This window comes from Nycticebus coucang, chromosome 1 (genome assembly GCF_027406575.1).
Source record: "Nycticebus coucang isolate mNycCou1 chromosome 1, mNycCou1.pri, whole genome shotgun sequence".
In the NCBI taxonomy this organism is placed as follows: domain Eukaryota; kingdom Metazoa; phylum Chordata; class Mammalia; order Primates; family Lorisidae; genus Nycticebus; species Nycticebus coucang.
In genome coordinates, this window is record NC_069780.1 from 16,197,697 (window position 1) to 16,215,038 (window position 17,342).

General features: G+C 32.9%; 1 protein-coding gene across 4 annotated transcripts in view; it reads left to right on the forward strand.

Moving 5' to 3' along the window:
* Window positions 1-17,342, forward strand: part of PTPN13 (protein tyrosine phosphatase non-receptor type 13) — a 212,669-nt gene that overhangs the window by 62,342 nt on the left and 132,985 nt on the right. For all 4 annotated transcript variants that reach the window (XM_053600624.1, XM_053600841.1, XM_053600700.1 and 1 more), the window contains exons 4-6: window positions 1,307-1,372; window positions 3,859-4,044; window positions 8,092-8,179. In XM_053600624.1, coding sequence (XP_053456599.1) covers window positions 1,307-1,372; window positions 3,859-4,044; window positions 8,092-8,179 — 340 coding nt within the window. The remainder of the gene's footprint in view (window positions 1-1,306; window positions 1,373-3,858; window positions 4,045-8,091; window positions 8,180-17,342) is intronic.

Sequence of the window (17,342 nt, forward strand, 5' to 3'; positions counted from 1 at the left end):
CTTCCTATCAGCACAATTTTATGTTGTCCCCCCACCCCAATTTTTGAGAAACAAAGCAAACACCACAAAAGGAAAATCCTCTTGATGCAGCCTCTTATCACTGTGCTATGCTACCTATTTGTAGTGAGAGAAATGCTAATCAAAACTGCAGTGAATTTTATTCTCTCTTTTCAGATTGGCAAAACCTCAAATCTTTATAACACATTCTATGAATAAGGCTTGTGGAAAAATCCTTACATGTTGCTGGTAGAAATGCAAAACAGTACAAATTCTATATAGGGGAATCTGACAATATGTATCACAATTATAGATGATTTATCCTTTCATTGATGATCTCTGAGAATCAGCTCAAGAGAAATATTTGTATGTACAAAAAGGTTATCACAAGGTTATTTGTTGAAACATTATTTATAATAACTAAAGTTTGAAAAAAATCTTAATTAAACATTAATGACAGATTGGCTAAAAAAATGCTGCAACCATATAATGGAATTTTATGTAGCAGTTTTAAAAAGATAAGATCTTTAAGCATTTATATGGGAATATCTCTGTCGATAAAATAAAAATACAAAGCATATAGTGATTTATAGTTTCTACTCTTTTATAAAAGAAGGGGGGACAAGAATACATATTCATATTTACTTGAATTTGCATAAAGAAACTTTAAATAAAGGCTTAAAAATGATACTCATGAAGGTTGGGCTGAGAATACCATAGAATTATTATTATTCAGCCATAATAAAGATGAAGATTATGTATCTTTTGCAATAACCTAGATAGAACTGGAGACCATTCTCCTAAGTGAAGTATTACAGGAATGGAAAAACAAACATCACATTTACCCACTGCTAAATTGGAACTAGTAAGTTGATGTCTACATGCTTACATGAGAGAAAAGCTCAGTGAAATTCAAGCAGGAGAGGAGAAATGAGGAAATGGTTGGGTAAATTCCCACCCAATAGATACATTGCCCAGATATGTAGCACACTACCCGGGTGTAGGACACATCTATGAATTGGACTTTAACTTTACAAATGGCAACTATGAAATCTAACTGTTTGTACTCCCACAACCTGAAATTTAAAAAAATAGGATGGGCTGAGGAATTAGAAAAAAATCTATTCCAATAATTTTCATGCTCTTATTTTCTATTTTAAGCTCTGAACTCTTATGCAAAATGTAGAATGATGGTTTTCTCATATAATGTGTTATATTTTCTTTGGAACAAAAATTCTGAATTTATAGTACATACTAAATTTTTTATTTTATTTTACCATAAAATGATTTTTAAAAATTCTGTCCCTAGATCCATATTTATTCTCTTGGAATGACATTGTATTGGGGGGCTGATCACGAAGTACCTCAGAGTCAAGTAAGTCAAGTTTTTACGTTTGTCACACTTCATACATTTACACAATTTTACACTTTTAAAAAAGCTCTTCCACATATTTACATGTGCTCTACAGCATGCTGTCAGACATACGAGCATTTCTGTGTTGGTTGTTCACATTAATAATGTGATACTTTCAGAATGAACTAATAAAGTACTAAAAAAATTAATTTTAAGATAGTTATTCTTAGAATTGTAGCACTTGTTAATCAGGTTTCAACAATTCAGTTTGTGAAATGGAGCTGGCCTCTTCAAAAGTTATAGCAAGAGAAATGAAAGTTTTATTTCCTTTAATTTAATGACTGATAAAAAGGATTATAAATATTTTTGATGATTTACACTAAAAGTATTACCTTTTTTGATGCAAAAACTGTAGGAATAGTAGCCTAGATTTCAGAGTATAGTGTAAGAGAACTTAGTTACAGTATAACCTCTGTAAGTTGACCCTCCCACACATGGGAGTGTAACAAATTGGTCAACATAAGGAACTAGGCCTGCTGTACTAATATGGTGCATGTCCAGTGTAAGAGAATTTAGTCAGTTTAAGGAGGTGGTCACCACAGGGAGGTAGTCAACTATGGAGTTTCTACTGTACCTTTTTCTGTTAGCATTTTGGAAACATACTTCACTACCCCTGCCACAGAAGACCCAGATATTAAATTTATTAAATTAACACTTTTTGAGGTCTTAAGCTCGGATGACCAATGGACTGCTTCTAGTCATTATTTTCTAAAATAATTTCTAAAGATTAATATGATATAGTATAATAATATAGCAGTAAGTAATGATATATGTAATATTACTACTTATAATATAGTACTAAGTAGTAATTAAAAATTTTAAAAAGCTATATTTCATCAGGGCAAAGATATATACAGAATTATATTTTAGGCATTTAGAAGTCAAAAATAAAAATATCTGGCTTTTTATTACAAATAATTAGATATATTTATTCTTATTAAATGTAAGAAATAAGCATTTTAGGCTTTAATTAAAATCAGAATTTCTTAAGATGTATAAAAGATAAATGACATTCTTCAACTTGATTTGGTTTCATTTTACATCATGAAAAATACTGTCAATTTTCATTCTCACTTCATTTTTAATTCTGTAAATACAAATGAGAAAGTTAAATTATTACTGGAAATATTGATGTCATTTATTATGCAACCTAACTTAGCATATTGTGTAAAATATGATAATCGTCTATAATTAAGACTTTATACTCTACTGATAAGTAGAAATAATTCAGTATCAGTAATATATAAATTAGAGAGGAAATATAAACTTGTGTTTTATGATCAGAAATCATAATCATTTAGAAATATTTAATACTACTTTAAAAGTATTTACTGTCTACCTAGTGTCAGACACTGTATTAGACATTTAGGACTATAGTGACCTACACCCTATGTGGGCTATTGGAAGGCAGACAGCTAAACAGGCAATAACAACATGATGCCGTGAATGTTATGTTAAGGAAAATGGAGGTGTGCCTTGAAAAAACAGAGTTGGAGCTTCTGGCTAGACTTGAAGGGTGAGATCCGGTTTCTTAGAGAACATTGCATCTAAGCTGAGACCTAAAGGATGAAATAGTATCCAAATGGATGAGAAGTGGAAGAGTTATAGAGAAGGCATTTATTGGAGCAAAGTGGATAAACCAATTTAAACTACCATTATCATGGATGTGAGTTTCAGTTGTTCCACTCCTTACCAATACTTTGTATTAGTAAACATTTTATTTTTAACCATTTTATCGGGCATGTAGTGGCTTCTTATTTTAGTTGTTTTAATTTATATTTCTTAGTGAATAATGATGCTGACCACCTTTTCGTATGCTTATTGGCTATTTAAGATATAATATTCTATAAAATATGTTAACTAATTTTAAAAAACTCACTTCCTGGCTTCTCTGACCAGCATAATGATAATTTCATTTAAATGATCTTGGATCATGGCAATATTTAAAATCTCCTTTAAGTTATTGTATGAGTATCAAATTATGTAAGTTGAATGTATCACATTTTATTGATTATTAGGAAATAGTTTATTCCCCTATAATGGGGAGTATATATGTGTGTGTGTAGTAACTGTTTATCAAAGTATTTAAATAACCAAAGACTTGTACTTCTTTATCATACCAACAATAACAACAACAAAAAAAAAGGCCTAGAGTTTTTCTCTAAAACTTCCCATCTAGGGATGTGTAAGTTAACCCTCTTCTGTTAATAATTTTTCTGGGCTATGAAAAGGTAAAATGCAGGAAGGTATATATGCTAATAGAAAAGGAATTCATTTCCTCCAAGTATGTGAAGTATATTTAGTGTGCTTCCTGTGATTTCTAGAATTATTTGTCTTATATTAAAGAAAAGACTTACTAATATTTATTTTTTCTCTTTTTTCTTAAATGACTGAGATGAGTCAACACTAATATTTGTTAACATGGCTTTTTCTTTCTTTACATTCAGCCTATCAAGCTTGGAGACCATCTCAATAGCATACTTCTTGGAATGTGTGAGGATGTTATTTATGCTCGGGTTTCTGTTCGAACTGTCCTGGATGCTTGCAGCGCCCACATTAGGAATAGCAATTGTGCACCTTCGTTTTCCTATGTGAAACACTTGGTAAAACTGGTTCTGGGAAATCTTTCTGGGGTAAGCTACAGTTGTAAAAGTAAATATAGTCATATTTTCAAATTTAGTACCATATCACAAAATTTTCTTTAAAGATACCATATAGGTAGCCTCTTCTCAATAAACTCCAGAAATGGGGAATTGAATTTTTTGTTCTAATGTAAATTATTTGAAACAACACTTAAAATTTAGAAGCCCATTGAGTTACTCCTCCTTTAGAACTGTATTCCCCCCAAAATTGTAGAATCATAGCATGTTTAAGCAAGAAACATCTGTTCTGCCTCTTTCTTAGATCTTTCCCTAAGATCTAGCCTTTTAGCAAGTTGTTCTGAGGAAAATTCATTAACATGTTAAATGGGCTTCAGAATAATTAAAATTCCCTTTTGTTTACATATCTTTCTTTCTTGGCCATTCATTTGTCTGATCTCCTAGGTATTCGCCAAACCTTCTCTTACCTTCCCACCTTCTCTGGACACTTGTATCTGGTGTGTAGAGAGGATCTATGCTGCTCGTATCCCTGTCCTGTCATCCCCAGACCTGGACTCTCTCATTTTCTCTCTTGTCTTGGATGTGATGAATATATTAAACTCAAGAAAATAAACACTGTATCTGACAGTCCTACCTGTGCTGTGCATTTCTTAAACTATATTCTATCCTGTTTGCTTTAGTCTGGATGCTCCTTGGTACCTGATCTATATCTGCACTTTATCTGCTCCTACTCTTTGATCCTCTGTCTTTGTGTGGGTTACAAATTTGCCACTGACATGTAGTGTTCTTGTTGGCTTCCTCTCAGTTTTCTTATCACTGAGGGTTTAGTTCCCCTGCATTAACTAAGATATTGGATGGCTGCCAGGAATCTATCTCAATTCCACATATTTTTGCCAGTTTATAGGAAACCAGCCCAGAGATCTTCTAAGTGAATACTTTGTAAATGGTTCTCCATGAAACCTTTGTAGTTCTATAATGAAGGGGAATAGAGGTATTTTGTCATAGGCTGAATGAGTAGGATTCGTTGTTGCCTACTACCTATCTTTAACTAGAGCAGCTCCAGGTTGATTTGATTTATTTGTATTTCTGCATGTGATTTCTTTCAGAACAAAGATAACGCACACTAAACTGTATTACTAACTTTCAAAAGACACAGGCATATGGATGAAACATTTCCCAAATTTATTTGGTATTGGAAATCTTTTTTATCGAACTTCTTATAGCACTAATATTCCAAAACTTCACTTTATGGATGAGGAAATGGAGACCTGAACAGTTGTGGAATTTGAGTCAGTCCAGGGACTTTTCTATTCCACCTTACCCTCTCTAAAAACTTTGTGTTGTTTGTTGATTTTGCTCTCATAGTGAAATTGCTAGCAATGTTATTTTCTGTCTTGGCATAAAGAAATATTCCTCTATAGAAATTGTTGTTTATCCAATAATTGCACATATTAAATAACAAATTTCCATCCCTTAGAGGTTTAGCATTTTGTTCAGTTTATTGCAATGGATATTTATCACTCATCTGTAGATGAAACCTACCAGTAGGGGACAGTGCATAGTGTGTGCCCCTTAATAACAGTGGAGAACTCTGGCACACGTGTACTGCCTCTCAAGTCTTCAGCAAGAGGATTTGCTGCTGATGTTAATTTTATTGTGTTGAAGCTATTCACTTTGGCTTCTCTGTACCTGTTGACTCTACCTTTTTAAACAAATGAAGGTGTTTTTATAAAGAAAAGAAAAAACCATAGAAGATACAAATTTGAATAAAATATGATCTAGGAGCTCTTATCTAAAATGCTATCGCTATTTGTTTGATTATGAAATGCAAAGAAGGCTATGAAGAGTAAGGTAGTAAAAATGTAAAAGCTATGAGAGTTTGAGGGGATTGTGACTACATTGAAAAATAGCACTTTGATCTAGATCCTGTAGGCTTAGAGTAATCTTGGCAGATGGAAGTGAACCTGGATAAATGCTGTGAATTGAGAAAGAATAGGGTATCTTTGGGGGAACCATAATCAGTCTGATGTAGGATGTGTTGTGGGAATATTTAGTGAAAGAGAAGAATAGAGGAATCAGTTGGATTCAGCATGTAGAGAGCCTGGTTTTATAAAGGCCAATTTTTGCTAAGTATAATAGTATTCCACCCTACCTTTCCGATTTTCTTCCCAATCTCCTAGATGTCACTGGACAGAATAACTCCAACAACTACTTTTTTTTTAAGTGTTTACTTTGACCAATCATTGTACTCAGTGGTTTGTGTGTACCATCATATTCATTCATCATAACAACTAGGTTAAAAGACATGTATCCTCGTGTTAGAGATAATGAACTAAAGCCAAGAAAGATTAAATAACTTGTACATAACCACACATATGGTAAATGGCAGAGACATGATCGGAGCCTGAGTATCTCTGACCCCAAAGCCCATGCTTTTAGCCATCATGCTTCTTTAAAGCTGTTGTTGCCTCCAGGAGCTGATCAAATGAGTTAGTCTTTTAGTTAGTATGAAGTTCATTCTAAATGACCATAATTCTTACCTAGTTGAAATTAATTTGTTCTTCTACTGATTTAATATTAAAATATTTTGACCTCTAGTTTACTTATCTGTAAAATAGGAATAACAGTACATGCCACCCCCTACATTACGAACAGTTGTTAAAATAATTATTTCAGTATTGATGAGCTGTCATATGGTTCTTAGACTTTTTTTGCTATTTTTCCTTTTATTTGTAGCATGAGGATAATATCTTCCATATGCGGTTGTTTTGAGGATTAAATAATATAAAGTGTATCATCAAACACTTAAGGCAGTGCCTGATGTACAGAAATTACTTGATGTAGCTATTATTAATAGTGACTTTAATACAGGGACTCCCAAAGATGCAGGATGTTCACTGTCTTTTTCAGTCACTGGTAATATAGTGTAATCTGGCCTAGCATCATTTTTACAATTTAAATGATAACATTATTTAAGTCTTATGTGTAGGAAACAATGCTTGAGCCTTAAATACACTGCCTTAGGTTTTTAATCAGTCATGCTCAAGCAAGTTTCACTAATGGAGTAATATTAAAAATATTTTTTTGTGTGTGTATATAATATATATAAGCAACATGTATACGTGCTTTTGGTTCCAGATTTAAGTAATTTCTCTTCACCATTCTGTCTCCTTCCGTTTATAGCTCCTTGCATTTATATCATTTTTCCTCTGATCGGTCATCTGAATAAATCAATATTCTGTCAAACTTTTCTGTCCCTTATAATGGGACCTATAGTTTGACCTAATTTGACATGCTTATTTTAAACAAATACCCTTGCTTAAAGTTATTATAATAGTTTAAGACTGCTTAAATATTTTATTGTAAAGGAGATTAAAAAGAGCATTGATTTAAATTTGTCATCCCCCAAGGTATAAATTTAAAGACTTAGTATTTCTCAACTGTAATTTCTGGCAGCCAAAACCTGGAAAATTATTTCTGAAAATAATTTAAATCCTTCAATCCCTAGTTATAGTGAGAAAACTTTATTATACTAGAAATAATGTGGTTTCTAAATTATGATTTAACTTGAGAGATGAAAATAGTTATCAGTTTGGCAAACAAAACAAAAAACTTTAAATTTACTGTTTTCAAATGGAACTCATTTTAACTTGCTTAATTTCCTTTTGTTCCCTAGCTTGCAAATTACTCTTTGGTAACTGTTTCTTGCCTTTTTTTTTTGGAGGCAGAGTCTTACTATGTCGCCCTCAGTAGAGTCATGTGGTGTCACAGCTCATGGTAACCTCCAACTCTTGGGCTTAAGCAATTCTCTTGCCTCAGCCTCCCAAGTAGCTGCGACTATAGGCGCCCACCACAATGCCCAGCTATGTTTCTTGCCTTTTGATTTTCTGAAAGTGAATTGGCTGGTATTGGGCTACATAAATCTTATCCAAGGAATACAAATTATTGCATAAAACAGTAGGACATGGAGTCTCTTAATGCTCCAAAAACTGTCTAACTAGTGTCATTCTATAGACAATTACCATGAAAACAAAAGGGAGATTCTTTTATCAAACTTGATTTTTGATTACCTGTGTACAGACCGATCAACTTTCCAGTAACAGTGAACAAAGGCCTGATCGAAGCCAGGCTATTCGAGACCGATTGAGAGGAAAAGGATTACCAAAAGGTAAGAGTATGTTAATAGGAAATTTCTAGGCTTTAATCTTATTCCATTGTTTCCTTCACAAAACTATACTTACCTGGCTTAGAAATCTGATAATTGTGACTATGATTAGAACATAAGCCTGCAAAGTAAAGGCAGGAATAGACATAGCTACATTAGTAAATAACTTCATTAAAGTTTTACAGAAAATGTTATTAATATAGTCAGGACTTCCACAATAAATTATTGCCCTGTCCATCATTGTTATATCAATAATACCATTTGTTCTATCATGGTATTTTATATTAAAAATATGTTTTAAATCATGACCAAATAAACACATACATATATTTGTGAACATAAACCCAACTAAAATAGAAGTTTCAGAAAACAACATTTTCTTGCTGTACTCTGATATTGTCTATTCTATTTCTTTTTCTAAATGCTCGTGACAACCTACTAAATTTCATGACTGACTAATTTTATCACTCGGAGTTATCAAATACTAGGTTATATCATACTTAGTAAATAAAACTAGTGATGAATAGTGGTTTTGCTGTTTACCAATAGTATTATATAATTGAATCCTATGACAATTATTAAATTGATTTTAAAGAAAAGAATGGTAATTCCAAACATTTGAAATAAAAGTATTTAAATAAATGTATATGACAATTTATTTTTTCATGTTAAGTTTTAGGCTTGGCTTATTTATAAAATAAACTTTTGATTTTGCTAATTATCTTTATTCTTCTCTCATCAAGCAATATTGAGAATCATCATGTAAACATAACAAAAATATTTTGTGAATGAACTATTTTATATTTGGGAGATAGGGAAAAGTAAATGTAAAGTTTGCTTAAATATAATCTGTATTCTAATCCAGATGGTCTAGTAAAACAGATTTAAAAATTAAGATGTTTAATTTATCAGACCATTAGAGCACAGCTGTGTTACTCAAAACCTGTGAGAAACTCTCATTGTGAAGACTAAATATAGGCACTTGATTATTTGAACCAAATGGTTTTTAGAATTCAGAACTCTAATACCTGATGGGAAAGAATGTGTCCTAAGCAAGTGTGCTACTTAAGAAGTCAAAGAAAAGCAGTAAAATTGTTAAGGAGTAGTTTTATAAGGATACAACTAGTTAAGTCTGTGTTTTGGTGCTTCCATTTTACTTACTGTGAATAAGGACTATTTTTCTGAGTTATTTTAGCTTTCATATTATCAATATATTAATAACTATTTTGTTCTGGTTAGATAAGGTTTCTTTCCTAATACTATTACTATTTCATAGGAGGGCAAAAAAACACACAGGTGGATTTTTTTTGACTTTTTACAATGCCTTGATGGCAATTAAAAAAATACTTTTATTCATTTTTGCAAATGTTTCCTTACTATGCTTGTGTCACTATATATGGAGACACACTTTCTTCTTATAGATAAAAATCTGTTTCCCTTTATATACTATACTAGGATTTGAGATAGGAAATAATGTGAAGCTTGGTGCTAAGAAGAGCAGCCAATGGTTAATCCATCAAATGTTCAGTCTTCTGTTTTAGAACTAAATAATAATAGAAAATTATAGATGAATGTCAGTAGTGAGCTGAAAACATCTTTTTCAAGGGGACATAATGAACACTTTAATAAGTGAAACATTTAATTTAAAAGATATTATTTATTGGCTGGGCAATGTGGTTCACACCTATACTCTAGCACTCTGGGAGGCTGACGCGAGTAGATTGCCTGAGCTCATGAGTTCGAGACCAGCCTGAGCCAGAGTAAGACCCCCATCTCTAAAAATAGGCGGGCATTGTGGCAGGCGCCTGTAGTCCCAGCTACTTGGGAGGCTGAGGCAAGGGGATCACTTGAACCCAAGAATTTGAGGTTGCTGTGAGCTATGATGGATGCCATGGCAATCTACTGAGGGCAACAAAGTAAGACTCTGTCTCAAAAAAATTAATTAATTAATTAATAAAAAGATTACTATGTTTATGGATTGAAATACCTAATATTATTAAGATTATCAGTACTTCTCAAATTAATCTATAGAGTCAACACAATCCTTGCCAAATTCTGATAGTCTTATTTTGTAGAAATGGAAAAGCTGATCCTCAAATTGATGTAGGGGCCTTACAAATTATAGGGGGCCTTAAATATGGGTAGCCAAAACAAACTTAAAAAAAAAAAAGATATTATTTCTCTTTTTATCTTCTTCCTATTTTGTTCCTCCCTCTCTTTTCTTCCCTCCACCTCCCTTCTTCCTTCCATACCTCCCTTCCTCCTTCTTCCATATGTTTCTTTCCTGTTCTTTGTTTAATCTCTTTCTGGAGTTGCCTGCTATCATCACTTTCTACCATTCAGTGGCCATGTTATAGAATTACAGTTTGATTACTGGACTCTTACTAATATACATTGTTGTTTTGTTTTGTTTTTTGAGACAGAGTCTCACTTTGTCACAGTGGGTCGAGTGGCATGGTGTCATAGCTCACAGCAACCTCAGCCTCTTGGGCTCAAGCGATCCTCTTGCCTCAGCCTCCTGAGTAGCTGAGACTACAGGCACCTACCACAATGCCCAGCTATTTTTAGAGATGGGGTCTCGCTCTTCCTCAGACTGTTCTGGAATTCCTGAGCTCAAGTAATTCACCCACCTCAGCCTCCCAGAGGGCTGTTTATTACTTTTTGATTCAGTAAATATTATCCATCCATCATGGATCTACAGAAATAAAAAAAGATTTCCCCTGCCATATCTTAAATATTAGCAAATGTTAACATAGTTTAGATTATATTACTTTCAGTGATTCAGAGTCTTAGTATTTCAGACATTAATTATAATTAGCATTTTACAGATAGCAATTTTAGAGATTGAATTTAATCTATACTACTGTATAACATATATTAAATAGCAAGTTATTTACTTATCATTTACATTTATACATTATAAACGTTAAGCTTTCTGGATGCTAGGGATAGGAAAAATCTCTAGTACATTAAGTACATTAGTTTTTGTAGGTGTCCAGTGAATATCTATTGATTGAATGCGTGTAAAAAAAGTTTTATAAAAATATTAGATTTTGAAATGTAATATATTTATAATTCTTTAATAGTCTCACTATTGTGAGACTTACTAATATACACGTGACCCTATGACTTATTTATTTAACCTATTTTTTTCTTTTTTTTTTTAATTATTATTAAATCATAGCTGTGTACATTAAGGTGATCATGGGGCACCATACACTGGTTTTATAGATCGTTTGACACATTTTCATCACACTGGTGAAATATTTAACCTATTTTAGACATTAAGTTATTTGCAAAATAAAGAGAAAAACTAATTCACCACTTGGGCTCATATTATTAGGCCATTTTCTTATAAAAAAACATTAGATATTTTAAACCAAATTTTAATGTCTTTTATTTGTGATTTTTGTTTTTAATAACACTAAGAAAGATGTAGCATTATTATCTAATAGTTCTTTAGAATTCTTATGATTAACAGACTATCCTCATACAGCTAATGAAGTATTGACTGCTATGACTCTACAAAATTAATGGAAATTAAATCCTTAAATAGACTGTCCATTGATTTTATCTGATAACAGTCGTATTAGAGAATAAAATCTTTGTTGGAGAAGAAAATCTCCCCTATATCAATACTCAAGAGAATTGTAAGAAATTACTTAAATAAAAGCTTTCTTTGGATCAAGTAATGGAAGAGGATTTTTCAGACCTTCTTAGCCATTGCTTTCTACAATAGTATTACACAGGCACTCTTTTGATTTACCTTTTTTAAAGCTTCATTTCAATCAACAGAATCAAATATACTAATTATAGCCATTACCAAGCAAAAGTAATTAGCAGCTGTAGTCAGTAGCAGACACCAATTTCAAAAGTTTAAGATTGAGTAAAAAATTATCTCTTAAAGAAGAAATATTCTTCTAGGACACTTGGACAGTGCCAGTTCTTGACTGTAAGTGGTGACTTGCTGCAAAGTAACCCTGTGAGACTACATGAGTAGTAAAATATTCTCTTTAATGTGTATCAACCTAAAATCCTAGCCTAGTGACAACATTAGTTTGTTAGGCTCCTAGCCACAGTCATCATTAAAGAAAATGTCAAAATATGCAGTGAGATACAGAATTAGATGAAGTAAGCAAATTTAGGGATGACGCCTGATATCTAGTGATTTAATTGCTCTACTAAAACTTAGTAAAAGTTTTCATGTATGAGTAAATGACCTTAAAAGGTTCTTCTTATATTTTACCTCTGATATCTATCACAGAAACTAAGGCCTAAACTAGTGGGTTGTCTCCCCCAACTTTGTTACTTAATACTATCAATACTGATAAAATGGCTTCAGGGAGCAGAAAGAAATCAAGCATTTCCTGCCAAGCTTAAGGTGAAAACTTACACCATTATCAGATCAGTGTGATGGTGCTTCAGAACTTGGATATATTGGTAATATCATGTTTCGTTCTTTCCTTTTTTTTTTTTTTTTGGTATTGAAACACTTGTGAGGACAGATGGGGAATTGGGGAGCCTCTTTTAATATTGAAATGTCATTTTGAGAGATACTATGAATTTTTGAGTCTGTGTGTAAGGTGAGGTGGATGATGCTGTCCAATTTAGGATAATGTTAATCATGTATAACAAAAACAGTTAAAATACAATGTACTCTTCAAGGAAGTTTTTTTTTCAATTTAAAATAAATGGTATGTGTTTTATTACTAAGACTTTTTATGTTCTTGAAGTGTTTTCCATGGAATACAAAAACAAAATATTTTATTTACAAATAAAGATTATTTATTGTTCCCCATTTAGCTTTTTAGCAAGCTATGTATTCTCTAGAAGGAAACGTTAGAAATTAATTTCAAAGTGAACGCTTATAATTGTATGTAATCTAATGTTGTCTGAAAACTCTCCCTGCACTCAGTCTCCCCAAGAGGTGGAAAATCCACTTACAGTCACCACTTATCCTATTTGAACATTGTGGTGCTCTTTATTACAGAATAAATATAAAACTTTTATGGGACCTCTTCTGACCTCTGGTTTCATTATTTCCTGTAAAAAGAATTTTTAAATCCTCCCTCAGTAGAAAATGATGTGCTTAGAAAAATAAAGCAGAAATAGAAAAGAGAGTCAAAATTTAAGATTTTATATTGCCTTTGTTCAGAAGAGCTCATCATAGTTCATATGTGTTAGTCCATTTATCCTATAATCTCTAAGAAGATATAATAAATTATATCCACATTTTTGTCGATAAAGAAAATGAAAAATAGGAAATTCAGTGGCTTAGGAAACTTATGGTTTGAGTAGAAAGCCAATGTTAAAACCCAGGTCTGTTGACAATAATCGTTCTGGTAGATTATGCTATCTAAATTGGCTTTAAAATGTTCAAAATGCTGTGTAAATAAATCATCCATTCTGCAAGCATTCTTTTGGGATCTATTTTGTTAGGAACTGGAAATACAGAAACAAGTAAGACGCAGTCCTTATATTGTTGCTCCAGGTAGCGGTAGGGGAAGCAAGTGGGGGAGACGACAGATATATAATATAGTGGATAATTTTAATATAGTGAGACAAATATAGTAAGTCCTGTGTGCTCCTTACGTATAGTGGAACTCTTCTTCCAGGATGAGGAACTATCGAGGAATGTTCTATCTGAAATAGTAGCCCCCATTCAGTTTTTAGCAAGCTGCGTATTCTGTAGCTCTAGTAGCACTGCTTTCAGAAAAAGCATTAGTTTTAATTCCTGTGATCAAAATTGGTAGTGAGCACGGCTATTAGATGTGCTCAGTTAATGATTTCAGTGTTATTTATTGCCTATTATGTAAAAGAATCAGAATAGCCTGGACACAGGTTTAGAGAGATTTGGAAAGCAGTTGAAGAAGTTGCACTTTTATCTAATCTGAAATACAGTTATTAAGTGTACTAGTGTTGCTAGTGTTAACAACAGTACATGATCTTGGCTGGTGTAGCAGACATAAGCATCTAATGAATACGAGTCTAGAATTCCATGTTTCTCCGAACTTACATGGCCACATTCTATATTTGAACTCTGATTTTGCATTCCTAGATTAGTGAAAAATTTCCCCTAGTGTGTTGGCAACATAAAAACAATTATGATGCTAAACACATATTATAGCATCTCGTTGTTTAGTGAGATTTATAAATGTTAAAACTGAATTTTTATTCAAAATATTACATATTTTATTTCATATAAAGAAACCTCTTTTGCAGAAGATAAGAATTTTATCAACCTGTGATGTGTTAATCAGGCAATTACATAGTCAGTTGTATAGTTTAAGGTAGTGAGCACCATTAACACGGCAAAATGCACGGGGATTTCTGCCAGTTAGGAATATTTGATTTAAGAATGGTGTGTTTGTACCAGCTGAAATCCACCTCTCTACAATGTACTTACATACCCATACCTACGTATGTGTCTCCTTTTTCCTCCAAAAGCAAACACAAGCAACATTAGGCTAACAGAGTCACTGGAGAAACCATTTAGTTCCAAGTATCTCTTTTTGACCACTTGCTTTTTTTTGCTTCGTTCATACTCAGTTCCTCTCTTTGATGCTTTTATGATTTATAGCTCTTAAAATTTTACTTTAGACCATCTCTGACGTATGTGTGTGTGTGTGTGTATGATACATATATATGTATCATTTTGAATTTTATTTCACACTTTGTCAACTTTTTGCCCAGTGTCCTCAGGAGTATAACTATTCTCCCCAGCTTTCTTCCGTTCTAGCTCCTCTATTTTGCCATCCCTTTCCTGGTCCTGTTGGTCACAGAAGACATCTTAATCATGACTCAAAATCATCTTTTATAAGTTATTATCAAGAGTTTTCATTAGCATTATAATGTTATTTTAAACATGCAGAGGAAGTTGAACCACAGTTAAATTGATGTATGTTGTAGAAAAAGAATAGAAAATTAGTGAAACCTTTTAAATGAAGTACTTTCATTTTAATTTTGTACTGTCTTACAGAATTTAAAATGATAACTTCCTGAACTTTTAATAAACATGGACTGAAATATTTTGATATCTAATTACTTTGTACTAAAACAATAAAAACCCAGCATCTATAAAGCAGTAGTTATCAAGAGCCACTTTATTAGCAATTAGTTTTAGTCTCATATGGCTAGCGAGAAGACTACCTCTCTTAAGAAAACGTGGCCTTAAAGTGAGACTCTGTCTCTACAAAAAAAAAAAAAAGAAAACGTGGCCTATTCATACCTTGTAAGTAAATACTAATGACCTAAAAGACAGTGATCAATTTACCTGTTACAAATGGAATAGACTTGTGATACATTTGGAAAGTGATCTATTTATATTACAATTATGTCAGGGTAGACTTCTTTGAGGAAATCATTAAAAATAAAACTATAGGATGAAAAGAACTATTTATGAAAAATGTCTAGGGTAGATAATTCAGGACAGAGGAAAACTATGTACAAAGTTCCTAATCTATAAGAGAGCTCAACAGAGAAAAACCTGTTACCTGGGTAGAATGAGGGAAGTAGAGATGAGACTAAAAAAATTCAAGTGGCAGACTCAAACGAGTTCAGATTTTATCAAAAGTACAATAGTACGCCTTATTAACACTTATTAAGCAAGGTAGTAGCATCTTGACATTTACATTTTAAAAAGATAATTTTGACTGCTGAGTGGAGAATAATTGGATATGGATACTAGAAGAAAGAGGGAGACCTATTAGGAGGTCATTGCAATGACCTAGTTAAGCAATAATTGAGGATAGGGGATGGCAGAGGAACTGGAAATAATCACATGAAGTAAGATATGAAGTCTGACAATTAAGTTTGCAAACTCACCCTAGAAAAGAGACTGCATACCTCACTGCTGAATATCACTATGGTCACCTTCAAAGTACTGCCCTTGGGAAGCTATGCATGGATGGCAAGTGCCTAGTCCACCCTTCAAAGCAATTTTGGAATTCTTTTTCTGGAATGACCATCAGAGTTGTCATTGTATGGCACACATAATAATGCAACAACAATAATGAACACCACTCAGCAAGACACCACCAACATATCTACACAAACACAGCTGTGAGACTCTGATGTACCAAGGTTATGAAACCAAACCAAGTTGCTTGTATCGTGCCACTAGCATATATGCAAGGTGGCAAGTTCGCAAACATAATTGTCATGTCTCTATGATGACTGCTTTGATAGCATTCCAGAAAGAGAGTTCCAAAACTGTTTTTGAAGGGTGGACTAGGCACTGACATCAGTTCATAGTGTCCCAAGAGGAATACTTCAAAAAGGTGACCATAGTGATATTCAGCACTTTTTTTAGAATGAATTCTCAAACTTAATTGTTAGACCTTGTGTCTTTGAAAATTTAGTTAGCACTTACTGATGTAATTCTTGCTTATTCTATAGTCTTTGATGTTGTTAAAACCAGTAAGCCATTCTACTTTGTTACAATTGAAAAGTATTGATATAGTGTCTGCAAGAGGAAAAAACTATTTTAGTGCATGATGGTCTGCTATGAAAAAATTAAATTTCTTATACAATTTAAACACAATCAAATAATCTGTATTTCAATCCCAATAAAATGTTTTGAGGACATGTCTAATTATAATAAAACCTTGATACTTAAGAATTCCAAATTCTACAATCTTTTGTTTTTGTTTTTGTTTTTGTTTTTTTGGAGACAGTCTGACTCTGTTGCCCTGGGTAGAGTGCCATGGTGTCACAGCTCACAGCAACCTCAAACTCTTGGGTTTAAGCAATTCTCTTGTCTCAGCCTCCCAAGTAGCTGCGATTACTGGTGCCCACCACAATGCCTGGCTAATTTTTCTATTTTTAGTAGAGACAGATTCTCACTCTTGCTCAGGCTGGCCTCAAACTCCTGAGCTTAAGCAATCTACCTACCTCAGCCTCCCAGAGTGCTAGGATTATAGGCATGAGCCTCATACCCAACCATTCAAATGTTGCAATCTTACTTCCACCCAGAATATTGCACAAATTCTTTATGTCTTCTCTAAACATATTTATTTAAAGGACCAGAATACCAGGGCTTTATACTGATGAATGTTTGAGTTATACTTTTAGAAGTTAAAGTAGTTCATTATGCATTCTTTTATTGCCCCAAATCATTTCTTGGGTAAACCAGATAGTATCAGAAATTTCTGCTTATTTTTTTAAA